The sequence below is a fragment of the Pseudorasbora parva genome, chromosome 7 (genome assembly GCF_024679245.1).
Source record: "Pseudorasbora parva isolate DD20220531a chromosome 7, ASM2467924v1, whole genome shotgun sequence".
NCBI lineage: Eukaryota > Metazoa > Chordata > Actinopteri > Cypriniformes > Gobionidae > Pseudorasbora > Pseudorasbora parva.
The window spans coordinates 49248330-49274799 of NC_090178.1; the positions used below are offsets into that span (position 1 = coordinate 49248330).

The 26470-nt window shown below is 41.4% G+C and overlaps 1 protein-coding gene across 1 annotated transcript; it reads right to left on the reverse strand.

Moving 5' to 3' along the window:
* Nucleotides 1-3632: 3632 nt before the first annotated feature.
* LOC137083901 (uncharacterized) lies at nucleotides 3633-26318 on the reverse strand. The gene is made up of 8 exons (XM_067449843.1): nucleotides 26193-26318; nucleotides 25971-26076; nucleotides 24615-24690; nucleotides 23728-23948; nucleotides 19345-19477; nucleotides 15647-15758; nucleotides 15193-15432; nucleotides 3633-4099 (listed from the first exon to the last, which is right to left on the reverse strand). Exons 2-8 carry the CDS (start codon nucleotides 26043-26045, stop codon nucleotides 4042-4044), a joined length of 915 nt encoding a protein of 304 aa, XP_067305944.1. The 5' UTR covers nucleotides 26046-26076; nucleotides 26193-26318; the 3' UTR covers nucleotides 3633-4041.
* Between the last annotated feature and the right edge of the window lie 152 nt (nucleotides 26319-26470).

The following is a 26470-nucleotide window of genomic DNA, read 5'->3' on the forward strand; positions in this document are numbered from 1 at the left end:
AATGCTGTTTGCCCTTGGTCCAGTTTGGTTTAGATATTTTTGTTTTCATTATTTAGCTGGAATCATAAAAACAATGTGCTCGAGGATGCTCTGTGTCCTCCGTCAGACAGCATTCAATATTCTCTATAACTCAGTACAGTTGATTAGTAAATGTGACCAGTCACAGAAAGTAAGGACACAAGTCGGTTCTGGGGCATTTTGAGTTATTCACAGATTCTGAAAGTGTAGTCTCCAAGCTTTCCAAAATGTGTAACACATGGAAATCTGATCATATTTGGAGAAGTTGTGGCCATCTGAATGTAGGCCTTTAGAGAAAACAACCTCTTAAGTTTTGCAGTTCTCACCTGTTCTCACCTGCTGGGAGTGACAATAGGGCTCATTTACATCTCATTTAGATAAGCCACACCCCCTGTAAAGCTGCATGGTTGCTAGTAACGACAGACGCAACGGGAAAAATCGGACCGCATACTATTAATAATAAAGGGTAGCTTTATTATTATATTAAATGCTAACATTACCATCTAAAAGCCCATTATAGTAATGTTTTTTTTTTGGCAAGTGATACGATGCTAAAGCTTACAATTAAAACGACAGTTAAGAACAATAGGTAGGTATGGGAAGGTCTAAACATGAGATAACGTGTGTGTGTGTGTTCTTAGAATGAACACAAAACGACAAACTTTGGTGTTTATGGAAACACACTCCATAAGAAACAGAAAAGTATTCTTGCAAATCTTGTTGCCTCCAATGAAATGAGTAGTTCGGGCACACTTTCTGTTCGAAGGGGATATAGTGTAGGGGTAAGGCGTTATCAATGTCATTAAGTTTTGACGCATATCGATCAGTGGTTCAAATCCGCCTTTTGCCACACACTCTAACCCATTTCTCTGTTTATCCCTGTCAAATGTTACTATCGATATAACCTCTGATTTCTTACGGTCCAACTCGTCTGACGCCTATCCAGTCTTATTATGTCGCTTTCATCGTCGCTTAGATCATCTCTACAGCCGGCCAGAGCGCTGCATAAATAATGAGCCACGCGTCTCTTAGAGGGCGGGGCAATAACAAAGGCCAGTATGGAAATACACACAGACAAAACAAGGCGATTTCAACCTCAAAATATACGCTTTTAAATATACAATTAATGCCATCTCAAACACGGAGAATCTTCTTCGTGATTTCAACTAACAGATTCTGCAAACAGGAGAATAAATCACATAATTAAAAAAAAAAAAGCTTCTTTCTCATTTTCTCAATAGTAGAGCTGCCGACTTGTGTCCCTGGTTTCCGTGACGGGTCACAAATGTCTTACTTGTTCAAATGTCAGTGGTCGGTTATGTTACAGTTATTGTGTGAGATTTCGTAACTGAAGCAACCGCTTCTCCATTGCCGTGTTTTGCCTGAACCTATCGCAAAATGGTTATGCTGCGTTCCGGCCAGGTTTTTCAGCACATAAGTTACGACTTCACACTACGAATCACGACTTTGTAGCGTTCCAGGCAAAGTCCCGCCAAACTGCCTGAGCGCCAGGAATCACGGTATCTTGATGTAAACAAAGAATGGCGGACCTTACAGGGCTTATGCTTATTTACAATCATTTCTATCACCAAAGTTTGTTTCGCGGGCTATGGGATGTCAGAACAAGTAACTGGGAGTACATCGATCTCGTACGAGTTCACGGGTGGGAAGTCACGGGTTTGATGGCCATTCCAGTGCATTGGAAGGTTGGAAAAACACGGGTTATGGGTTGCCTGGAATGCGGCATTATTATCAACGCTTAGGTAAGGGTGACGGTTAAGACGTTTGTTGCCACGCTCTTAAAGAAATCCCTTACCTCAGGGACTTTTTTCCCCTTAGGAATACAAGAGGTTTCATGCAACTGGGCCCAGGACTTAATATAATTAAGTCATATTAATATAATTAAATTGTTTAAATATTATTGTTTTATATATATAAGTTATATATATATTAAATATATATAATGAAAGAAGAAGGTCATATAGCTTGAGGATGAGTAAATCATGGAGTAATTTTAATTTTTGGGATGAACCATCCCTTTAATGGGCAAAGACAGGTTAACTTATATCTGTCAGATCTGTGCCTTGGGCTCTGTGTGGCTTTTATGTTGAAGTTTATCTGTGCCTAGTTTATGTGGTCTGTTCTCTTTTCTGTGGCCAGGTTGTAGTTTTCTCCATTTTCATTTGTCTGCTCCAGGTGTGTCAGTTGTTAACCCCTCTGTTTAAATAGCCCTTGTGTTCTCTGCTTCTCTGTCGCTCGTTGTTTGGTGTCATGCAGGTGTCTCTTGTTCCCTGTGTTTCCTCGATGTTATTTTGTTTCTGATTTATGTTACGATTTTTTTTTATTAAATTCTCCCTGCATATGGATCCCTCATCTCTGCCTGCCGTCTGTGATTTCTCACTTCCGTGACAATCGCAGGGTTCATAAAGATACTGAAATTCGAGGACTTTTCAAACACTACATTTTTGGCGTTCAAGGACTACAGCCGGAGATTTCACATATCAAACAATATCTTTATTATCATTCTAAAAAAGATAAATAGATTGACTGTGGTGACTTTAACCATTGAAAGGTTACTCTGACAAAGATATTGCTTTCCTTATTCAAACCTATTTTTTTCTTATGAATTGACCTGAAGAAGGAAAGCTATGTCATGTACTTGGATATTTACATGAGCAATATCACGCTCAATGGCTCTGGGTCTATCAAATGGGCTGCAGCGTTCATTGTTTGAAAAGGTTGATTTATCAATAAAATTCAACAGAAATTTCACAAATCCCAGAAAGCAACCAACCCGATCACACATAAATGCGTATAAATAGTACGAGTGTGCAATGTCGTGGAATGTATACGCCAAAACTCATTTTGGCGTGCATATGATACGCTGTTTTTCGCGTCCATATGACACGCATTTTATGGCGTATATATGACACGCGCTTGGGTAAGTTTAGGGTGGTGGGGTGGGGGGTTCGTATGTATAATACGCCATAAAATGCGTCTCATATGCACGCGAAAAACCGCCAGAGTAAAATATACGCATTTTTGTGAGAATACCCTGAAGCAACATAGTGTCAGGCCCCATTTGGTAGATGTGGATTTAACACGTACCAGATGTGGGCCGGATCTGGGCAGACACTATGTTGCTGTCTGGGATATTGCCTTTCAGTAATTCAAGCCCTTTTCACGTACCTGTTCATAAATATGGCTGTTTTCATGGGTTTTCCATGCAGGACTTGGAATGGAGCCCTAAATGGAGCCAATTTCAAGCATTTTAAGCACCTTTTGTATAAAACCCTGGAAAAATCGTGCAACCAACAGCACAATTCTGGACTGGGACTGTTTTTGAGAGGGTTTGGGTAAATGTTTGCTATTTCACTTGATGACACTAGAGGCACAGAATCACACACTTTACCTTCAAGGTAAAGGTCACTAGTTTGCCAGTAAGAAGTTAATGTACTAGTTACACTACACAAGTGAATACAGTGCTGCAAGGGATTATGTATTCTCGTAAAACCCACAAACGAGTTTGTATTTCAGCACTTCTGGTTCCCGCATTCTGAAGTCAATGGGTTTTTGGTTCATAAGATATGTGGTAAACACAAGCTGAAGATGTATGTTTTTTCTCTGACATAAAATTTCACCGCTTTATGTTTATAATCACACTCTTGCAAGCTATTCTAACAAATTTCCATGGAAAATTATTTAAACAAAGGCTGAAAGAGTTAATGATGGGGACATTGAAGTCATGTGACTGTGGTAGTTTTAGCTTTTGACTTCTGCCAGTTGTATTTATGCTTAAAAGTCCATACCATTTGTTTTTATTAATGATGAACAAAACATGTAAGTATCACAAACTTTTGTTAGTCACAGAGATTATTTTTGTCAATAATCCAAAAACCAATGGAAAGATCCTTTTGGGGTTTTTGTCGAGGGGTCCAGGGTGATGCTACAGAAACAGCTCATCATTGCAGTGGATCCGTACAGCGAAGCGTTGCACCCTTGGGCAGCTGCAGTTTCTCGGATCTACTCCCAAGCCATCAACAACTTACTGAATGCTACAAATGCACCATGTCCAGGGTCACTGAAGAGAAAGAGGAAATTTAAAAGAAGTATCAGAAGAACAGAACAGCAATAAAGACATGTATTGTTTTTAAAACAGGAGGCATTCAGGGAACATCAGGGGGTGCTGTAAGAAATATTTTGAAAGGGGGCATTGAGGTGTTCTTGTGGGTCACGTTTACGCCGAAGATTCACAGCGAGATTAGAAGAAACTTGTAAGTACTTGCAGAGGAGAATGCTCTGCAACATTGTAACGCCGGCTGTCTATACTGGAAGCTTCAAAGCGAACATTCCGACAACATGTGCAGGGCGAACTGGCCACCTGGAGGACCGAAAGTTTTCCTGATGGGCTGCTGGACAATGAGGGCTGGCCCTTTGCTACGTAAATATATAAGTGACCCGTGCTGGCAAAATGAGTCGCAATGAGCAAAAATTTGTTATTGTTATTTTCACATTGTCTTTTTTTAAAAAACTTAAAAAATTATGTATCAGATAAAAAATAACTGAACTGGTTAGTGTCGATAATATCAGCAAAGTCAGTTTTGAGAAAACTCGAGCTAAAGTTTTCTGAAGGTTCCAAAACAAAAATCACCAGCAACCACACCTTAAAATCCCAGGTAATAACACCAAATTTGGCACACACACCAAGGCAAAACCAAATATCTATAGAAAATATATATATATTCAACTTTTTTCCCATGATACCAAAATTGTTTGATTATATTGAATGAAACAGCAGCCTATATATTAGGGCCTACTATATCTAATAAAATGTTAAACATCAGATGTTTTTCCTCAACAGTTAACCAAACATTCACATAAGACAAAAACAGATAATGTTTCTGTGAATACTCGCCAAGTCAGGTATTTTGAAGAACTTTCATTCTGTGTATGTGTGTAAATCAGGATCGCGCTGTCTAAGAGTCTTTGTGTGCGTGTCAAATCTGTCCGTCAGTGTGAGTGAAATCGATTTCATGGACAAAGGAAAAGTATTCCTCTCTGGAAAAAAATTAAATACAGATAATTTTAGATGTATAATTGGAACATTGGGATCGGTAGAAGAGCACTTAATGAACAAATTCATTAGAGTCCAGGCCGGAGCCCTCTCTGGACTCTGGTCACAGGCTGGAGCCCTCTCTGGACTCTGGTCATGGGCTGGTGCCCTTTCTGGACTCTGGTCATAGGCTGGAGCCCTCTCTGGACTCTGGTCATGGGCTGGTGCCCTTTCTGGACTCTGGTCATAGGCTGGTGCCCTCTCTGGACTCTGGTCATGGGCTGGTGCCCTTTCTGGACTCTGGTCATAGGCTGGTGCCCTCTCTGGACTCTGGTCACAGGCTGGAGCCCTCTCTGGACACTGGTCATGGGCTGGTGCCCTTTCTGGACTCTGGTCATAGGCTGGTGCCCTCTCTGGACTCTGGTCACAGGCTGGAGCCCTCTCTGGACTCTGGTCATAGGCTGGTGCCCTCTCTGGACTCTGATCACAGGCTGGAGCCCTCTCTGGACTCTGGTCACAGGCTGGAGCCCTCTCTGGACTCTGGTCATGAGCTGGTGCCCTCTCTGGACTCAGGTCATGAGCTGGTGCCCTCTCTGGACTCTGGTCACAGGCTGGAGCCCTCTCTGGACTCTGGTCACGGGCTGGAGCCCACTCTGGTCACGGGCTGAAGCCCTCTCTGGACTCTGGTCACAGGCTGGAGCCCTCTCTGGACTCTGGTCACGAGCTGGAGCCCACTCTGGTCACGGGCTGAAGCCCTCTCTGGACTCTGGTCACAAGCTGGAGCCCTCTCTGGACTCTGGTCACGGACTGGAGCCCACTCTGGTCATGGGCTGAAGCCCTCTCTGGACTCAGGTCATGGGCTGGAGCCCACTCTGGAGTCTGGTCACAAGCTGGAGCCCTCTCTGGACTCTGGTCACGGACTGGAGCCCACTCTGGTCATGGGCTGAAGCCCTCTCTGGACTCAGGTCATGGGCTGGAGCCCACTCTGGTCATGGGCTGAAGCCCTCTTTGGACTCAGGTCATGGGCTGGAGCCCTCTCTACACTCTGGTCACGGGCTGAAGCCCTCTCTGGACTCTGGTCACAAGCTGGAGCCCTCTCTGGACTCTGGTCACTGACTGGAGCCCACTCTGGTCACGGGCTGAAGCCCTCTCTGGACTCTGGTCACGGGCTGGAGCCCACTCTGGCCACGGGTTGGAGCCCTCTCTGGACTCTGGCCACGGGTTGGAGCCCTCTCTGGACTCTGGTCACTGGCTGGAGCCCTCTCTGGACTCTGGTCACGGGCTGGAGCCCACTCTGGTCAAGGGCTGAAGCCCTCTCTGGACTCTGGTCATGAACTGGTGCCCTCTCTGGACTCTGGTCACGGGCTGTTGCCCTCTCTGGACTCTGGTCACAAGCTGGAGCCCTCTCTGGACTCTGGTCACAAGCTGGAGCCCTCTCTGGACTCAGGTCATGGGGTGGAGCCCTCTCTAGACTCTGGTCACGGGCTGGAGACCTCTCTGAACTCTGGTCACGGGCTGGAGCTCTCTCTGGACTCTGGTCAAGGGTTGAAGCCCTCTCTGGACTCTGGTCACAAGCTGGAGCCCTCTCTGGACTTTGGTCATGAGCTGGTGCCCTCTCTGGACTCTGGTCACGAGTTGGAGCCCTCTCTGGACTCTGGTCAAGGGCTGAAGCCCTCTCTGGACTCTGGTCATGAGCTAGAGCCCTCTCTGGACTCTGGTCACGGGCTGGAGCCCTCTCTGAGCTCTGGTCAAGAGTTGGAGCCCTCTCTGGACTCTGGTCATGAGCTGGTGCCCTCTTTGGACTCTGGTCATGAGTTGGAGCCCTCTCTGGACTCTGGTCATGGACTGGAGCCCTCTCTAGACTCTGGTCATGAGCTAGAGCCCTCTCTGGACTCTGGTCACGGGCTGGAGCCCTCTCTGAGCTCTGGTCACGAGTTGGAGCCCTCTCTGAACTCTGGTCACGAGTTGGAGCCCTCTCTGGACTCTGGTCATGAGCTGGTGCCCTCTCTGGACTCTGGTCACAAGTTGGAGCCCTCTCTGGACTCTGGTCAAGGGCTTAAGCCCTCTCTGGACTCTCGTCATGAGCTAGAGCCCTCTCTGGACTCTGGTCACGGGCTGAAGCCCTCTCTGGACTCTGGTCACGAGCTGGAGCCCTCTCTGGACTCTGGTCATGAGCTGGTGCCCTCTCTGGACTCTGGTCACAAGTTGGAGCCCTCTCTGGACTCTGGTCATGGACTGGAGTGGGTACTGTGGGATTGTGGAGTCCTTCGTTCAGTAAACGAGGAACCACTCAGTAAAAAGGCATGGTCAATATATTGGGGCAGGGAAAAGTGATTTTGTTTTTCCCTGGTAAACTATAAATATCCTTTAGTGCCACATCATTGAAGGCCACCAGGTGAGAGAGTTTTTTTCATAATCCTCAATGCATCGATCCTTTTAATGGAGGCGAAGTAAGCAAACTGCTGGGTTCATGTTATGGTCTAGCTTTCTGTAAAAAGGAAATTCACTGGAGGCAAGCTTAAAGATGAACCCAAGTGCAATTTAATGATAAACATGAACCAGTACAAAACAAACAATGACTAGAACATGACATTGAACACACACCAAGTAGTTGTTGCAACACCAACAAAAGTGTTGTTTTACATTTACAAAGCTAGAAAAAGACACATAGCAAATATGAGGGCCTAAATACACAGACGTCTGATGATAAGACAAGGAAAACAATGAATCAATAAGCCACTATTGACAGAAAAGAGAGAGGGAGGGGGAGACATGAGGGAGGATTTTTCTAAATGCTATCAGATCGTCACCGAGATTAAGAGCACACACTCAGACGAGAGAGGTGTGTATCAACTCGTTTTAGTTAAGGGAATAACAGTTTAATATGACAAAGCGGTGAAGTATCCCTTTAACGCATTACTTTTCTTGAAAAGTAACTAAGTAACGCAATTAGTTACTTTTTAAGGGAGTAACACAATAGAAATGCATTACTTTTCAAAGTTACTTTAACCAACACTGCTTATATCCTTCTGTCAGCCCAGACGAATGGCCTGTGTCTCACCTTTGTCTCGCGAGACTAATGGTCTGAGTGTCTCAGCGGTTTAAAAGCACTCATCAATTTTAAAATGTTTGAGATATCTAATCAAGTTTAAGGAGGCAGAATTTACTGTCCACAGAAACTGAGCAGCAGCATTTGCTAATGCTTGAAGAATGAGACCCAAGGTGAGATAAGCAACATGACGAATACAGCAATATTTGCCAACTGTTTACGAGAAAAAAATTAAAAGTCGGACATTCATTTCCAGTGATGTAAACTACTACTCACCTTTTCGAATTCCTCAGATTTTAATGCCATTTATGTTATTCGTCACACGATGGATAAAGAAACATTAACATAGCCGTCTTCAGCATATCAGATAAGAGTGAATGTTTGTGTCTGTTTTCAGGCTATCTTTACAATCATTTAAAAATGATTCATAAAACTTAAAATGGCCTTCTCAAACTGACTCTAAAACATGGTCAAACTTTCATTTTCAAGTAGCCTATGTCCCATGTTTTGAAAGTGCCATAGCTACTAAAATAAATATTTCTATATATTTGCTAATTAGTTCAAATGTGAAATAATTTACTTTTTTATATGTTTAAAAAAAAGAAGGCTGAATTTATTTGATGAGAAATATAGTAGAACAATTTTTTTTACTAACTAACTAACTAACTGTAACTGTACAACCCTACTAACTGTATAATGTAATTTATTCCTGTGATCCAGTCTTCAGTGTCCCATGATCCTTCACAAATCATTCTCATATGCTGTATTTTCAATAAACATACGAATTTGTAAGTCTTTTCCACAACTGGAGCTCCCTTCCATACAATGACAGGATATTTCAAGCCCCAAAAAAGTTAAAATACTACAAGCACTACAAGCACAGAAAGGGCTATTCTTCAAGTCTTCTAACATACTAGAGCATTGTGTTATATTTACTGATTTATGGTAGTTATTAAACTTTACTGATATTAAACTCCCCTGTATGGAAAAGAGATCTGTCAAAATGTTTCACATTTATTGATTATTTGCCATGTGCACCAGGAATTATAATGTACATTTCTATTATAATGTATGTCTTTCATTAATGTTAATGATAAGCATTTTAATAAATAAAACAATTTATACTATTTATATTTCTGTATAAATAGCATTTATATTTTTATGTTAGTAGGAAATGTTAAAATGACTTTATGGTGGGTTTATTTTTTGGAGTTTTTTGCACAGATCATAAATCATAAATAGAAAAAGACTTCTATTTACTGTCAGTAACTTGAATAGACAGCGTCGCTAATGATAATGGGTTATATTTGCTTTTGAGACGACTCCGCTGGTGTAGACGGTGTAAAACACGACCAGTGCAGCAGACGAGAGCCTTCACAAAACATGACACCCAGACACAATATCAAACTGATACCACTAAACAAACCAGACATGCCAGATAAATCCCTTCATCTTTTGTTTTCTTGTTTTCCGTTGGAATAATAATAAGAGAGTTTCCTGCTTGCTGACTGACTGCTGTCCGTGATAAGCTACCGATGTACAGTTTCAGTGTTAAATATTCTCACGAACTGTGAAACTAATCATAATGATATTCCAACTGTCCATCAAAGCAAATTTGCTGTTTTGCATTCAGTGGCATTCTTTTTTAGTAATATAATAATAATGACAAACAGAAAAATAATCAACATTAATATTCAGGGAAGACATTGGCCTACATTTTATTTGATGTGAGCGGTAAGGGATATAAATAATTAATGTTGGCCTGAAAAATGAGAACTGTGGTGTTAAAAGATGGATTATTATTGTCACATTCTGTGTATCAGTTACCTGTTTCCCACCAGTCATCATTTGTCATGGACTCCTCAAATCTTCACACCTGTTCGTTATATTGTCATCATCGCTGTGTATTTAAGTTATTCTTTAGCCCCGTTTCCACCAAAATTACCCAGAACAAAGTCTCCCAGGAACTCTTTTTCCCTCAGAGCTGCTGCTGTCTGCGTTTCCATTGCGGTCTAAAGCACCGTGAAGATTAGTCCGGAGATGTAGGACTGTGAGCAGTAGCCCCCCTCGTTATAGCATCAGCCCCCCTGGTGGGGGCTGTGGTCTAAAATTATATTGTATTTAAAACATTAAATGAAATAAAATTAATTAAAACAGGCTGACACAACATACTGTGTTTGAAATGGGATTAAAAAAAGTTATAAACTAATGATTATTTATTTTAATAATTCCTCAGGAAGTGCTTTCGTCACCGTCACGTCAGCTCGCTCACTCTCGTTTGGTCATGGCTAGCAATAAGAAGCAGAAACACATTTTTAGACTTTTTTGAGTAACGTTACTACTACTAACACGGTTAAGAAAAGTAAAATTGGGAAATCTTCTCAAATAAATTATGTAAACAACAACGACGCTGACCTTGACACCGACACAAACTCTGTTCAGACATCCGCGAGGTTCGTGAGCTGGGCGTTAACATGTACTCTCACCAGTCTGCTGAGGTCGGGACACATGATATTTTACAAACGTGATTATGAATCATTATTTCTACAAATATGTGCACATGATGGACTAAGAGCCCTCCAGATGCTGGATATTGTGTGTAGCCTATGAACACAAATAAAAAGAATGCTTAATGAGTGATGAATGTGTCTGTGTATGATCCATGGGCGTCGGAACCATTGAGTGTCGTGAGGACAAGAGCCACCCACTTTTTAAAGGGATCCCCTGGTGTTGAGACTTGTATGGCTTAATATAACATAAATGATGTCTCTTACTAAAATATGTAGTAGAAAACCCATGTATGTTTGAGTGTGTTTTAAGTACAATTACAAAGCAATTATTTGGTTTTGTTTAACTCTGAAACAATTGTCGAGTTGCGTTGTGGTAGAAATAGCTACGGGTAATATCAGCTGATTGAGGAGTGCAACCATTCTACGTCATCAACCTAGAACGCAAACAAAATGGCGCCGCCCATGGTCCAAATATAAAAAATTGATTTTTGAAATAACGTAGATCTTTCATGGGTTTTCTACCACATAATTCAGTAAGAGACATCGTTTATGTTATATTAAGCCATACAAGTCTCAACACCAAGGGATGCCTTTAGGACCAATGATATTGGACCACTCACATCGTCTCTAATTCAACACTGTTTACCTACCCCAAACCGAGAAAAACTTATTAGGTGTTTGACTCTTTTTTCCACTTTTCTAATATTTTCTCAATTTTTATTGAAAATAAATGCCTTTCCGATCTGATATGTGATGTGAAAAGGGAGTAGAGCGAGTTCGACAAAAGGCGGATTCGAACCTATGATCGATTTGCGTCAAAACTTGATGTCATGCGCAGGGCCGAGGTCCAAATATGAATTTTGGAGGGTTTGAAAGAAAAAAACATTTTCCTCCTTTACATATGCATTTTAAGACATAAGAAAATCAAAGAATCAGCTAACTGTAGCTTTAAAACCATGTCAGTGTGCAGGATAAATTATTTTAAGAAGACAACAGATTTTATAAATGAGAATCTGGTTAAATGTTGCAAAAAAATTAGACAACAAATTAGAAAAACAGAAAATCAGTTTGGTTGTTAAATTGAGCCAAAGACGACATATGTGTGATTCTGTCTTTGAAAACCTAGCTAAAGTTAATTTTTGTGATTTACATTATGTAAAGAACATTATTTGAACATACAATCTTGATATATTTAATGTTGAATGAGTAAGATCATGTCAAAGATAGAAATTAATGTGAAAATATAACCAATGAGTGAAATCAAAATGTGATGCTCCTAATCTCAATATTAGATTATGAGACTTTATCCTGGATTTCACAGACAAGAGTCACATTATGTGTAGCAATCAGGAATATATTGTAGGTGAATGCTTTTTCTATTCTGAGCACAGTGGGCTACCTGCTCTTTCTGTCTCATCGCCATCATCTTCTCTCTTTCTTTTTTCCCCAGTCTCCTTCTCTTGCCCTGTATCTTTTCTCTTTTCAGAGCTGAGCTTTGTTTGAAGCAGTCTTTTCATTTTCGTCTGAATCGGTAAAAACAAAGTTGTAAATGTAAATTTACTGAAGGCTTCCAAGAAAGCCAGGTCAAGAAACCGTTATTAGTTTGCATCCCTGATTATTAAGCGCTCTCGCGGTGTTGTGATGTCAAACATCAGTCGTTGTTCGAAGCGCCGGTTGGTGGTTGTGGCATTTGTCCTGCCTCTCCTCCACTCTGATTGGACATTGATGTTCACCCAAAGTTGAACTGTGGACGCTCAACGCGTAAAAATGGACAAAACCTGCCAGATGTTGGCGCTATTGAAAAGTGCGGCGCATCCATTAGAAACAATTGAAAACATACGCCGGACAAGGTGAGAACACCTGTTTGTACACGCCGCCTTAATAGGCTATTATTTTGCAACTTCTATTATGTACACCTCGGAGAATTACCGAGGTCCGGACCTCGGGGACCTCAATGGTGGGTACGGCCCTGGTCATGCGTCTCTAACCCCTACTCTATAGTCAGGGCAAATAACTCAGTGATTTCTTTAAGTTTGTCTGGCGCAATCAATCGTTTAGTAAACGGCGGTATATTTGTATCTAACGTTACTCCAGCAAAAACAAATTCTGAGACCACCCACAGTTTTGCTTCCGACGCCCATGGTATGATCAAGTTTTAACAAGTAATTTATTTTAAACATCAATAATCTGGGGCGGTGGGTCCGTCTGTGCTCTTTGACGGTAAAGGGTGGTTCTACTACAACACCTGTCTGGCCGCCACCGACAACATAATGACGTCACACATTTTCTGACCCAACTTTCAACCCCCCCGGAATGAAACGGTTTCCAGCGCGCCTGACTGTGCGCGACTTTCCAGTTCCCACTGGATTCCGTTTTTCACATATAAGCCTAATAAAGCCTGAACCAAGTCATCAGATAATCAGTCATATTATTAAACTCCATTGTTAATTCGAATGATAAGCGACTCTTACTCCACGCACCGCAACTGATTGAAATAAAATGCTGTGTGAGCTCAACCAATCAGCATGTTCTGCACCCAAGTCCCACCCCCGAAAGTTTCTGAACTTTCTGAACCTCGCAAGCAGGGCCATTTTGAGGGGGGTATTTTTCCCCAGAACTTTATTTAGACCCCGGATCCTGCGGTCGAAACACGCCGAGTACCATACCAGAGTCCCTATTTCCTGGGGAAAGTTCCCACGGTGGAATCGCTGCTTTTGTGCTCCTTTCCAGTTTGTGTGTTGCTTCACGTCACTTGCTTCTCATACTGAATTATTTGAGTTTGTTTTGTAAATCATAAGCTCGATCAGGTTTATGAGCCTGCCGCTAAATCCGTACCGTCAGGAATATAGGTTGTGATAGATGAGATGGAAATGCTGATCAATTTGGATGTAGTGCTTCCCATCCTGCCCACCCACGAACTTTCCTGGTCCATTCTCATTGTAGGTTCATCACCTCTGTCTTCATCGTCAACGCTGGTCCCGTCCAGCCCTAGTTTGTCATCACCACCAGTCCAGTCTTTCACAGAGCCTTCATCCACACCCAGTCTTATCCATTCCTCTGCGTACGGTGGCTCCCGTGCCATCCCTGCCATGTTGCCCTGATCCGCCTTCCTCCACCCCTACAGCTCCATCGGGGTCCTCCATCCCTCCACCCCTACAGCTCCACCGGGCTCCTCCATCCCTCAACCCCTACAGCTCCACCGGGCTCCTCCATCCCTCAACCCCTACAGCTCCATCGGGCTCCTCCATCCCTCCACCCCTACAGCTCCATCAGACTTCTCCATCCCTCAACCCCTACAGCTCCATCGGGCTCCTCCATCCCTCCACCCCTACAGCTCCATCGGGCTGCTCCATCCCTCCACCCCTACAGCTCCATCAGACTTCTCCATCCCTCCACCCCTACAGCTCCATTGGGATCCTCCATCCCTCCACCTCCATCAGTTCTCACTCACACCGGCATTACATTGGTCCTTTGACCCCATGGTTCCAAACCGTCATCTGGACTCCACCTTGGTCTCCCTGTTGGTCAGTGTCACCGGATCTCTGTCCATTGGAGGCCACCTGATTCTCACCATCTCTCTACTTTCTCAGTCGGGCTCCTCTCTTCATCACTGCTGCCCAGATTACCTCTATCATGGCTGTCGCCTGGGTTGCTCTGAAATCTCGTTGGCTGTCTGCACCACCCTGGATCCATCCACCATCACCTCCTCCATGGCTTCTCCCGCCATCTGCAACGCCCTGGTTCCCCCCCATTTAGCCTGCTGTGGGTTTCCAGTCCCTCGTCCACCTCCAGAACCTCCTCCCTTTTTGACCTCTCACGAGTCTGACTTCGTCTCGCAGTTTTGACTTTATATCTCATAATTCTGATTTCATATCATGCAATTTCTGACATTATATCATGCAATTTTGACTATATGTCTCGCAATTTTGACTTTATATCTTGCAATCCTGACTTTATATCTCACATTTCTGACTTCATATCATGCGATTCTCACTTTATATCTCACAATTCTGACATTATATCTCGAATTTCTACGAAACAAAATTCTGAATTGAGAGAAGTAAACAAAATTGTGAGATAAAAAGTCGCAATTATCTTTTACATTTTTGTATTCTTAAGTGGAAAAAAGCTTCCATAGAAATGGTAAATTCAAAAATAAAAAATAAATATTATGAAAAAACTATAATAGTATCTATATAATACTAAAATAACGGTGTTTAAAAGGTAAATATATTATCAGAAATCTTCAATATGGTAAAATTCCCTCATTAATTTGAGTCTCCTCAATGACAATATTTAAAGGATAATATAAGAATAATGTTGTCGCCATGTTGTAATTACCGTTATTTTGAGAACTCATAATTACAACTTGTAAACTCTGAATTTCCTGAGAAGATTCATTTTGCCGTTTATATTGTTGCATATAAACGCATAATTTCGAGGACATGAACAGCTCTCAGTAGAACGCTCTTGTTAATCACATTATGCCGTGATCACAGAATTAGCTAGTCTTTTCAGTTCCCCATTATCTGAATGGCTGAATGCCAGAAACAGTTTCATACCAGTCAAAGTAGCTCTGCCCTCCATACGTGCCATCATGGTGTCCATTATCAGCCAACTCCAGTTCTACGCCAAGATAGTAGTCGGGAGAGTTTTGCATGTTGCCCAGGTAGCGTAAGGTACCGCTGCTAATCCGTCCGGAGGGTAACATGATTCGGACCCTGTGCCCGATCTTCAGATCCAGGGGAGAGTGGGGTACAAACACTCGATGAGGTCCCACTTCACTCCTCCAAGACCTTAGACTGAAGAAAGTGAATATGTACTTTAATCCAATGGACTTTACATGAATGTGAAACTGATTGTTACACAGCTGTTTGGAATACTTGATTCTGATTGGCCAATCAATGCATTCCACAGTCAAATATTTCTGTTTATTACACGGTTCTCTGGAACACTTTATTGTGACAATGACAGGCAAGAATGAACAAGCCAAGATTAAGACACTGTAAACGTTACCTGATGTTAGACATGACAGAAGTGGCTCTGGATTCTGATGGGCAGGAGCTTTGACCATAACTAAGTGATTCCATTTCTGGTCCTTTGTGCTGGTGAATTGGTCTGAGACCACCTATGGAAAGTTGGAGGAGATGGTCTAATTTTTCGTAACCCCATGTCCTAACCAGACATGATGCAGTGACACATGATAAAAGGTGACTTTTCCATGTTAATAAGAGTTTTTGTTATAAACAACTGGCTGGAACAACAACATTCAAAGTATGATGTGCTTTGTTTGACGCTAATGTGATTTTGAATATCATTTTGCATGGCTTATAGCCATATGGAAAGCAACACTTGTGTTAAAAATTAATTAAACGAAACAAGAATGTTGAAACTCAGTGTGAGCTAACAAGTGTATTCTTTGACAAAAATTGATAAGTATTTTTAATAGGGCTGTCAATCGCTTAAAATAATTACTTAACTTAATCGCACAATTGTATCAGTTGTAAATATATCTTAAAATAATATGTTAATACTCTATAATACTCTAATCAACATGGCCCTGGGTATGGACAAATATGCATGCATTATGCAATGTACGTTTATTATTAGTGAAACCATACTCAGAGCATGAAGACTAGACATGTATAAAAGGTCATAGATGTTTTTAAAGAACTTGTTCATGTCTCTTAAAGGGATCCCCTGGTGTTGAGACTTGTATGGCTTAATATAACATAAATGATGTCTCTTACTGAATTATGTAGTAGAAAAACCATGAAAGACCTACGTTATTTTAAAAATCGATTTTGTATTTGGACCATGGGCGGCGCCATTTTGTTTGCGTTCTAGGTTGATGACGTAGAGTGGTTGAACTCCTCAATCAGCTGGCGCTACCCGTAGCTATTTCTACCACAACGCAACTCGAAAATTGTTTCAGAGTTAAACAAAACCAATGAATTGCTTTGTAATTGTACTTAAAACACACTCAAACATACATGTGCACACAAACTCACCTACACAAGTCACAAACAGATCGGCGGGCGGGCACACACACCTGAGAGACTGCTCTGTCTCAATCGAGATGTTGGGCTGCTCAGTCTCCACGACAGGGGCTGAATCTGAAATCGACCCCCTATACCTTGAAATAGGGCATTATTTGAAGGGACGGCCATTTGTAGTGTTGTCCGACACCATAGTGGACATGTTCGAGTGCAGTCATTCAGTCTCACGTTCACCGCAATAACGAGTGTACAGCCGATTTACACACAACAGCTGTCCGACTTCACGCACTCGATCGTCTTCATTAACTCCTTCAAGTTGTATTAGTGAACAAAAGTAGCGAAAGTAATTTGTGTCTTAAAAGTGAAAGTTTAAAGATTGAGGTTAATTCACTGAGCTTGTGCTCAAACTTTAATGCACAAACAATCCCATGCATCATCACCAAAACATCCTGCCGCTCTTCCTCACATTACCCTATCCCATCATCCTACCTAGATATTTCCCTCTGCTGGATACATTAGGCATTACAGTTAATCTACTGCATATCAACAGTCTATCTATGATATCAACACAGGGAATAGTGATTGAGGGTTATGTATGCGCGCACGCAGTGCGTGTGTGTTCGCGCCGATCTGTTGGGGTGTGTGTGTGTGTGTTCGCGCCGATCTGTTGGGGTGTGTGTGAGTCTGTGTGAGCGAGAGAGTTTGTGTGCACATGTATGTTTGGGTGCGTGAAGTCGGACAGCTGTTGTGTGTAAATCGGCTGTACACTCGTTATTGCGGTGAACGTGAGACTGAATGACTGCACTCGAACATGTCCACTATGATGTCGGACAACACTACAAATGGCCGTCCCTTCAAATAATGCCCTATTTCAGGGTATAGGGGTCGATTTCGGATTCAGCCCCTGTCGTGGAGACTGAGCAGCCCAACATCTCGATTGAGACAGCGCAGTCTGTCAGGTGTGTGTGCGCGCCCGCCGATCTGTTTGTGACTTGTGTAGGTGAGTTTGTTTGCACATGTATGTTTGAGTGTGTTTTAAGTACAATTACAAAGCAATTCATTGGTTTTGTTTAACTCTGAAACAATTTTCGAGTTGCGTTGTGGTAAAAATAGCTATGGGTAGCGCCAGCTGATTGAGGAGTGCAACCACTCTACGTCATCAACCTAGAACGCAAACAAAATGGCGCCGCCCATGGTCGAAATATAAAATCGATTTTTTAAATAATGTAGATCTTTCATGGGTTTTCTACTACATAATTCAGTAAGAGACATCATTTATGTTATATTAAGCCATACAAGTCTCAACACCAGGGGATCCCTTTAAAAACTGAAAGTGTGTGTTCAATATAATGTAATTTAGCCGCTGAGGGAGTCTCACAGCACAAACGCTGCAGGAGTCAGATTACATTCACTGTGATGAATGAGCTCTCGTGAGCACAAGAGCACGATCATTTAAAGCACAATCATTTAAATATACTCCAGGGTTTCTACTGATACAAAGCCATATGCTAATCAGTGTAGTAAGCCTTTAATGTGTTATTAACACGTTCATTTTGACAGCCCTAACTTTAAATAATGTAAAACTTGTATAATATGAATGAATTTGATTATGCAGAGTGCTTTTAGAGAAGCTCCGCTCACACGTTCTTCTGATTGGTTGTCATGTCACGTTTAGTGTGGACAGACTAAATTGCTTTTCGCTGGAATCTTATCCCATAGCGTCTGGTTAGGACACGCCGTAACACCAGGGACTAGGGATGTTAACCGATGACCGTTTGACCGATGGTTGACCGTATCAACATTAACCGATCAAAATTGTCGGTAAAAAAAAAAAAAAAAAAGTGATCTCTAAATTAAGCTATTATAGACAGTGGACTAAACGCTACTACAGTTAGCCATCTCTTTCCAAAATCTTTTTGTGTGAAGTGAACAAATCCCTCACACTCAATTTTTCATAACTCGCCTGTTTTTACTTAATAAACCAATAAAAACATTTGGCGCGAGGTTACAGCGTTTGGGTTTGCGCGCTCACAAGGTTTGCAAAAAGTAAACCGGCTTTAACACTCGAGGTTAGAGCCAGAGCAGACGACAGTATGAAGCGTGCAAAGAGAAGTAGTGTGGGACCATTTCACCAAAAAGAACGACACAGATGTAAGTTGCAACTTGTGTGATACAGTGCTTAAATACAGTAGTAGCACATCATCTTTCTTTATTATTGTTAGCTCTACCTCGAACTAAAGCGGCGTCTCTTCGGAGCTGTCATTTTCTTAAATGACCCGCGACAATGTTTCAAATGAACTTCTTACGCTAGACAAACGGCTTTATTTTCAACGCGATCACCTTGTACCCAAACCTTTTCGAAACTAAGGAGCCATTTGTCCTCCGATTACAAACAAGCTCCTCGGCGCCGCGTTTGCGGGATTCATGTTTCGCGCTGTAGTGGATTTTTAAAAAGTGACGTAAGTGGAAGGGAGGCGGCGGCGCCAGGACTGTGTTTGTGTGAGAGCGAGCAGCAGAGAGATCATAGAGAGATGCCAAATTGCAGGCGCGGCTCACAGATTTCTTTTCAAATAGCGCAGCATATTTTAAACTAATCGGTTAACCAGTTTCAACCGGCTAATGAGGCTCTGTGGTCGGTCAAGAAAATTTAGTTTTTGCCATCCCTACCAGTGACGTTTTGACATCTAGTCCACCAAAGGAATATGAAATTCTTACTAGAACATCCATGTTCCTTCTCCTCAGAATCAAGTCCATTCTCCAACACAGACTCTGCAAAGACCTCATTTGTTTCTTCAGAATCATTGTCTCTGTACAGCAGTCCAGACCTTACCATGATCTCAGAGGTCAACTGAAAAGATCAAATAACATGTTTGAAATGCTTAAAAGTTTAAAAGGTTAGGGTCCTGTCAGGTTCTTTATACAGCCAAACCTATTAGGGGTTCCAATCATGGAAAAGTTTTATGGATGTCTTATATGGAACCTTTTTGGCTCCTGTTAGTGGGCGGATATATACAGTCTTGTTCAAAATAATAGCAGTACAATGTGACTAACCAGAATAATCAAGGTTTTTCGTATATTTTTTTATTGCTACGTGGCAAACAAGTTACCAGTAGGTTCAGTAGATTCTCAGAAAACAAATGAGACCCAGCATTCATGATATGCACGCTCTTAAGGCTGTGCAATTGGGCAATTAGTTGAATTAGTTGAAAGGGGTGTGTTCAAAAAAATAGCAGTGTGGCATTCAATCACTGAGGTCATCAATTTTGTGAAGAAACAGGTGTGAATCAGGTGGCCCCTATTTAAGGATGAAGCCAACACTTGTTGAACATGCATTTGAAAGCTGAGGAAAATGGGTCGTTCAAGACATTGTTCAGAAGAACAGCGTACTTTGATTAAAAAGTTGATTAGAGAGGGGAAAACCTATAAAGAGGTGCAAAAAATGATAGGCTGTTCAGCTAAAATGATCTCCAATGCCTTAAAATGGAGAGCAAAACCAGAGAGACGTGGAAGAAAACGGAAGACAACCATCAAAATGGATAGAAGAATAACCAGAATGGCAAAGGCTCAGCCAATGATCACCTCCAGGATGATCAAAGACAGTCTGGAGTTACCTGTAAGTACTGTGACAGTTAGAAGACGTCTGTGTGAAGCTAATCTATTTTCAAGAATCCCCCGCAAAGTCCCTCTGTTAAAAAAAAGGCATGTGCAGAAGAGGTTACAATTTGCCAAAGAACACATCAACTGGCCTAAAGAGAAATGGAGGAACATTTTGTGGACTGGTGAGAGTAAAATTGTTCTTTTTGGGTCCAAGGGCCACAGGCAGTTTGTGAGACGACCCCCAAACTCTGAATTCAAGCCACAGTACACAGTGAAGACAGTGAAGCATGGAGGTGCAAGCATCATGATATGGGCATGTTTCTCCTACTATGGTGTTGGGCCTATTTATCGCATACCAGGGATCATGGATCAGTTTGCATATGTTAAAATACTTGAAGAGGTCATGTTGCCCTATGCTGAAGAGGACATGCCCTTGAAACAGTTGTTTCAACAAGACAATGACCCAAAACACACTAGTAAACGGGCAAAGTCTTGGTTCCAAACCAACAAAATTAATGTTATGGAGTGGCCAGCCCAATCTCCAGACCTTAATCCAATTGAGAACTTGTGGGGTGATATCAAAAATGCTGTTTCTGAAGCAAAACCAAGAAATGTGAATGAATTGTGGAATGTTGTTAAAGAATCATGGAGTGGAATAACAGCTGAGAGGTGCCACAAGTTGGTTGACTCCATGCCACACAGATGTCAAGCAGTTTTAAAAAACTGTGGTCATACAACTAAATATTAGTTTAGTGATTCACAGGATTGCTAAATCCCAGAAAAAAAAATGTTTGTACAAAATAGTTTTGAGTTTGTACAGTCAAAGGTAGACACTGCTATTTTTTTGAACACACCCCTTTCAACTAATTGCCCAATTGCACATCCTTAAGAGCGTGCATATCATGAATGCTGGCTCTTGTTTGTTTTCTGACAATCTACTGAACCTACTGGTAACTTGTTTGCCACGTAGCAATAAAAAATATACTAAAAACCTTGATTATTCTGGTTAGTCACATTGTACTGCTATTATTTTGAACAAGACTGTATATTAGGCAGCAAGTTAACATTCTGTCCTCAACGTTGTTTTAGAAGCAGTAAAAAGGGCAAATGTAAGGATTTGAGCGAGTTAGATTGTGACGGCTAGACAACTGGGTCAGAGCATCTCCAAAACTGCAGCTCTTGTGGGCTGTTCCCGGTCTGCAGTGGTCAGTATCTATCAAAAGTGCTCCAAGGAAGGAACAGTGGTGACCCATGTGGTCTGGTCAAACTGACAAGCTACTGTAGCTCAAATTGCTCAAGAAGTTAATGCTGTTAATGCTAATTCCTAGTGGAGTCCATGTCCTCAACGGATCAGAGGTGTTTTGGAAGCAAAAGGGGGACCTACACAGTATTTGGTTGCTCAAGTTTAGGAATAGGAATATTTTCCCATTCTTGTCTAATACAGGCTTCTAGTTGCTGAACAGTCTTAGGTCTTCTTTGTCTCATCTTCCTCTTTATGATGTGCCAAATGTTTTCTACTGTTGAAAGATCTGGACTGCAGGCTGGCCATTTCAGTGCCGGATCCTTCTTCTACACAGCCATGATGTTGTAATTGATGCAGTGTGTGGTCTGGCATTGCCATGTTGGAGAATGCAAGGTCTTCCCTAAAAGAGACGACGTCTGGATGGAGCAGATGTTGTTCTAGATCTTGGATATACCTTTCAGCATTGATGGTGCCTTGCCAGATGTGTAAACTGCCCATGCCACACACACTCATGCAACCCCATACCATCAGAGATGCAGCTTCTGAACTGAGCGCTGAGAACAACTTGGGTTGTCCTTTAGTCCGAATGATGTGGCGTCCCATTTTTCCAAAAATAACTTCATATATTGATTTGTCTGACTACAGAAAAGTTTCCCACTTTGCCACAGTCCATTTTAAATGAGCCTTGGCCCAGAGAAAACGCCTGCGCTTTTGGATCATGTTTAGATATGGCTTCTTTTTTTATCTATAGAGTTTTAGCCGGCAACAGCGAATGGCACGGTGGATTGTGTTCACAGATAATGTTTCCTGGAAGTATTCCTGAGCCCATGTTGTGATTTCCATTACAGTATCATTCCTGTATGTGATGCAGTGCCGTCTAAGGGCCTGAAGATCACGGGCATCCAGTATGGTTTTCCAGCCTTGACCCTTACGCACAGAGAATGTTCCAGATGATGATAACTTCAAACTCTTTCCAATATTTCTCTGAGAAACTACTTTCTGATATCGTGCCACTATTGTCCGCCGCAGCATTGGGGGAATTGGTGATCCTCTGCCCATCTTGGCATCTGAGAGACATTGCCACTCTGAGCGGCTCTTTTTATACCCAATCATGTTGCCAAATGACCTAATAAGATGTAAATTGGTCCTCCAGCTGTTCCTTATGTGTAAATTTGAACTTTTCCGGCCTCTTATTTCCGGCTACCTGTCCCAACTTTTTTTAAATGTGTAGCTCTCATGAAATCCAAAATGAGCCGATATTTGTCATGACATTTCACAATGTCTCATTTTCAGCATTTGATATTTTATCTACATTCTATTGTGAATAAAATATAAATGTATGATATTTGTAAATTAGTGCCTCCCTTTTTATTCACAATTTGTACAGTGTCCCAACTTTTTTGGAATCAGGTTTGTAAGATGTAAAATAAACCTTTTGTACCTGAAAAATTTAATTTGTTTAATTCATGTTTTTGTTATATTGTATATCTATACTTTGCTTCTTTTCCTTATTTTTAATAACATAAATGTGTACATCAACTGCATCGTTATCATGGAATAAAGAATTAAATAAATTTGTTTTCCAGAACAAATATCTAAACATTTTAAATCAGGATACATTTGCTAAATTACTTCAGATATTAATGGCCAGATTTACCAACTGCTTACTCCAGCACAAACTCTCTTTTGCGATTAACAACTACAGTCAGGATTTACTAAAGACACGCAGAGAGAAGGCTTGGCTGTAGTTATTGATGAGACTTTTTTGCATGTGTATGGCTCACACTTTATATAGAGGTGTCTTTAAATACTATGTAGTTGCATCAAAAAATAAGTACAATGTAGTTATTGTGTTCTAAGCTTAGGGACGGGTTTGGTGGTTAAGGGGTTAACAGTGTAATTATAGATGCAATTGCATGCATGCATTTTTTTTATGTATTTTTTTTAAACATGCATTTATATATTTTAAAACATGCATACACAAAAAGTGCATTGTATGGAATTATTCATTGAAATGTTAAGACGTTAAATAATAAAACGTGGGAACTGTGCATTTGTAGAAGTTTATGTCAGGAGAGTATTTACTGCAACCTATTTCCAGTTGCCAACCCCATCAGTTACCAAATCAAAAGTATGCATATTACATTTAGCTTTTAAACGAAGGGCCAGGTGATCAAACAGCAATGCAGACGAAGCAAACGCGACACATTTGTGAGTTACCATAGATTAATTCCTAAAGTACTATTTGAACCACATACCTGGTCTCTAAGATCATGCTGTCTCTTTTGCAGCTCCACAAACCGCATCTCCCATGATGCTCTCTGATTTGCGATCTCAATCTTCAGTTCCTGAATCTCCCCTTCAGCCCTTAGCAGTCTCTTGAATAGGCGTTCACGCTGAACACGGTTTTCTGCTCTGGCCTTCTTCTCCGAGTCTTCGTTCACAGCTGTCCCTGCCAGATGCTTGACCTCTTGGACAACTACAGATTTATGAAAGTCTTAATATTTTGACAAACGCATAGGATTGTTTGCCTAAGAAAATGTTGTAATAGAACCTCTTTGGATATCTTGTGGAACACAAAAGCAAATATATATATATATATATATATATATATATATATATATATATATATATATATATATATATATATATTTTTTTTTTTTTTTTTTTTTTTTTTTTTTTTTTTAATGTCTCTACAATGAAAGTCAGTGTTGTTCTGGGTGGAAAAAAAACATTCTTCACGTTTACAATATAATGTTCCACAGAAGAAAGACGCTCAAAGAGGACATGAGGGGTTAAGTTAATCCATGACAGAATTGAACAATAAGATATAAATCCTGCTTTAGAACAAAAGGCCTCTTTATCTGTTATTAATGAGTTCTGCAATGGGATTTTGTCAGACTATTTTTCATGCAAAACTAGCCTGCCATCTATTGGACAGGTATGGACATAACATGTGTCTTGCATATAAATAATTTAACAGTATATTACATTTTACAGATACCACAAATCCCTGGAGGAAATTATGATGTCTCATTAGAGTTAATGAGAGAAAAAAATACCTCACAATTGTAAAACAATCAGCAGATTTTGCATAATAAAATCCTGATCATGAAGCAATTGTCCTTGTGATGTTTGGATTTACCTGTGGTCAGTTTATGGTCTGTATCAGATGCAAGCTCGGCCCGTGGTGCAGATTTTAGAGCACAGTATGGGCTGACCTACAGCACAAACAAATTACAATTTATTACAGTAATAACTGGAATAGGCTATATTTATACAATATATTAACATTGACATTAAAGAGGACCTATAATGCATTTTTTTCATGCTTTCGTTTGCCTCTGCTCTGCAAAGCTCCAGTTCTTCTTTATATCAGTGCCAGTGGTCCTGAACTCCTGAAACGCCTCCATTGTCGTCTTGAGTTTGAGTTTTCTTTCAGGAACAAACACATCACAATATTCCTCATTATAATAATTCATATGCAGAATAAAGGGGCGAAGTTTGGTTGAGTTAGTGTTAAAACTGGCGGTTATTAGCCTGGATGCCAGCCGAACTTAGCCCTACCCACAAAAATTTTTGGTCGGGCGGTTCGGTCTGGCCTTGCTCCATAGAGGAGTAATTATCTCCGAGCAGAAACTGACCAATGAGATCATCAGGGCGGGCTTTAGCCGATGACGGACAGATGATCAACAGTAACGTAATCATCACTTCATCAAAGGGGCTTGGGTTATATTTGTTCAAATTCTAAACGGAGAGCTTGTTCGTATCTGCTTCACCTTCACTATTTCTCTCAGAAATGATGATCATGTTGGGTAAGTACTCTGTGTATCATTAAATTATTTTCTTTTTTACAACACCGGCAAAGATCGTTTATTCCAGCTCGGGTGCAGACAGGGTTGCCAAGTTTTTACAACCAAACCCGCCAACTACTAGCCCTAAACAATAGCTTCTCGGGGGGTTCTCCGGGAAAAAAATGACATTTCGGGGGTAAAATGTGTGTTATTTTGGCAAGGGTGCTGCTAAAATTTGCACTCATGGGTCTATATATCACATAATAGTCGCTTCAACCCGCGGACATAAAAAACAACCCGCGGAAAAAAGCGCGGACTTGGCAACACAGTGCAGTTGAGCTCTGTTGACATTTGACAATGCGTCGCTCCATTGCTCTGATTGGTTGTAGGTCTGTCCATTCAAAATCTTTCCTGGTTGGGTTGAAACACGCCTCATAATCACAGCCCAATGGAGCATCAGACTCATATTCTGACTAGAATTGCCGACCAATCAGAGCACAGTGTGATTTACAGAAGGCGGGGCTTCATAGAAACAGGAACTAAACAGAGTTACTGACAGACTGGGAAGAGAGGAGCTGCAATAATGGAGAATATGAGGAATAATCAACATTCAAGCAGGAAAACCTGCTCTAGTAGAGCCAGAAAACAACAGCAAGACTCTGAGAAAGGCATAATAGGTCCTCTTAAACTGAAGAGCACATAATCACCCAGAAAAACCTCCATGTGCACAACAGGCCCTTGAGAGTCCAGACGACTGCTGACCACAGTACATAAGCAGCCATTTTATGGAGATTTCACATGGTGCTCTATTGCCTGCGGAGCACACATGAAAATATCATTCAAGCATAATTCTGTGTATTAAGTCCTTAAATTCTGATTCTGGCTTTAAGACTTTCTACTATTATAAAAACACTGAAGCAGGTCAATACCTTGACACAATGTATGAAGATCCCTGTCGAACGTCAGTGGATATAAATGCGTGTGTTGGTTTGTTTCTCTTCAGCTGGTCGTCCGATGGCATGTTAACAGACCAAGACTTCTGAGACGCATCGAGCCTAGAGACATAATCCTGTCTAATCTGATTAGTGACGAGGTTACATGCTCCTCTTGCGTCCCATCATACTAATTTTGGTACCTGATCCTATTTTAAGTCCACATACACTACATTGGCAAAAGTATTGTGCCGCTCCTCCAGATCTCTGAGTTC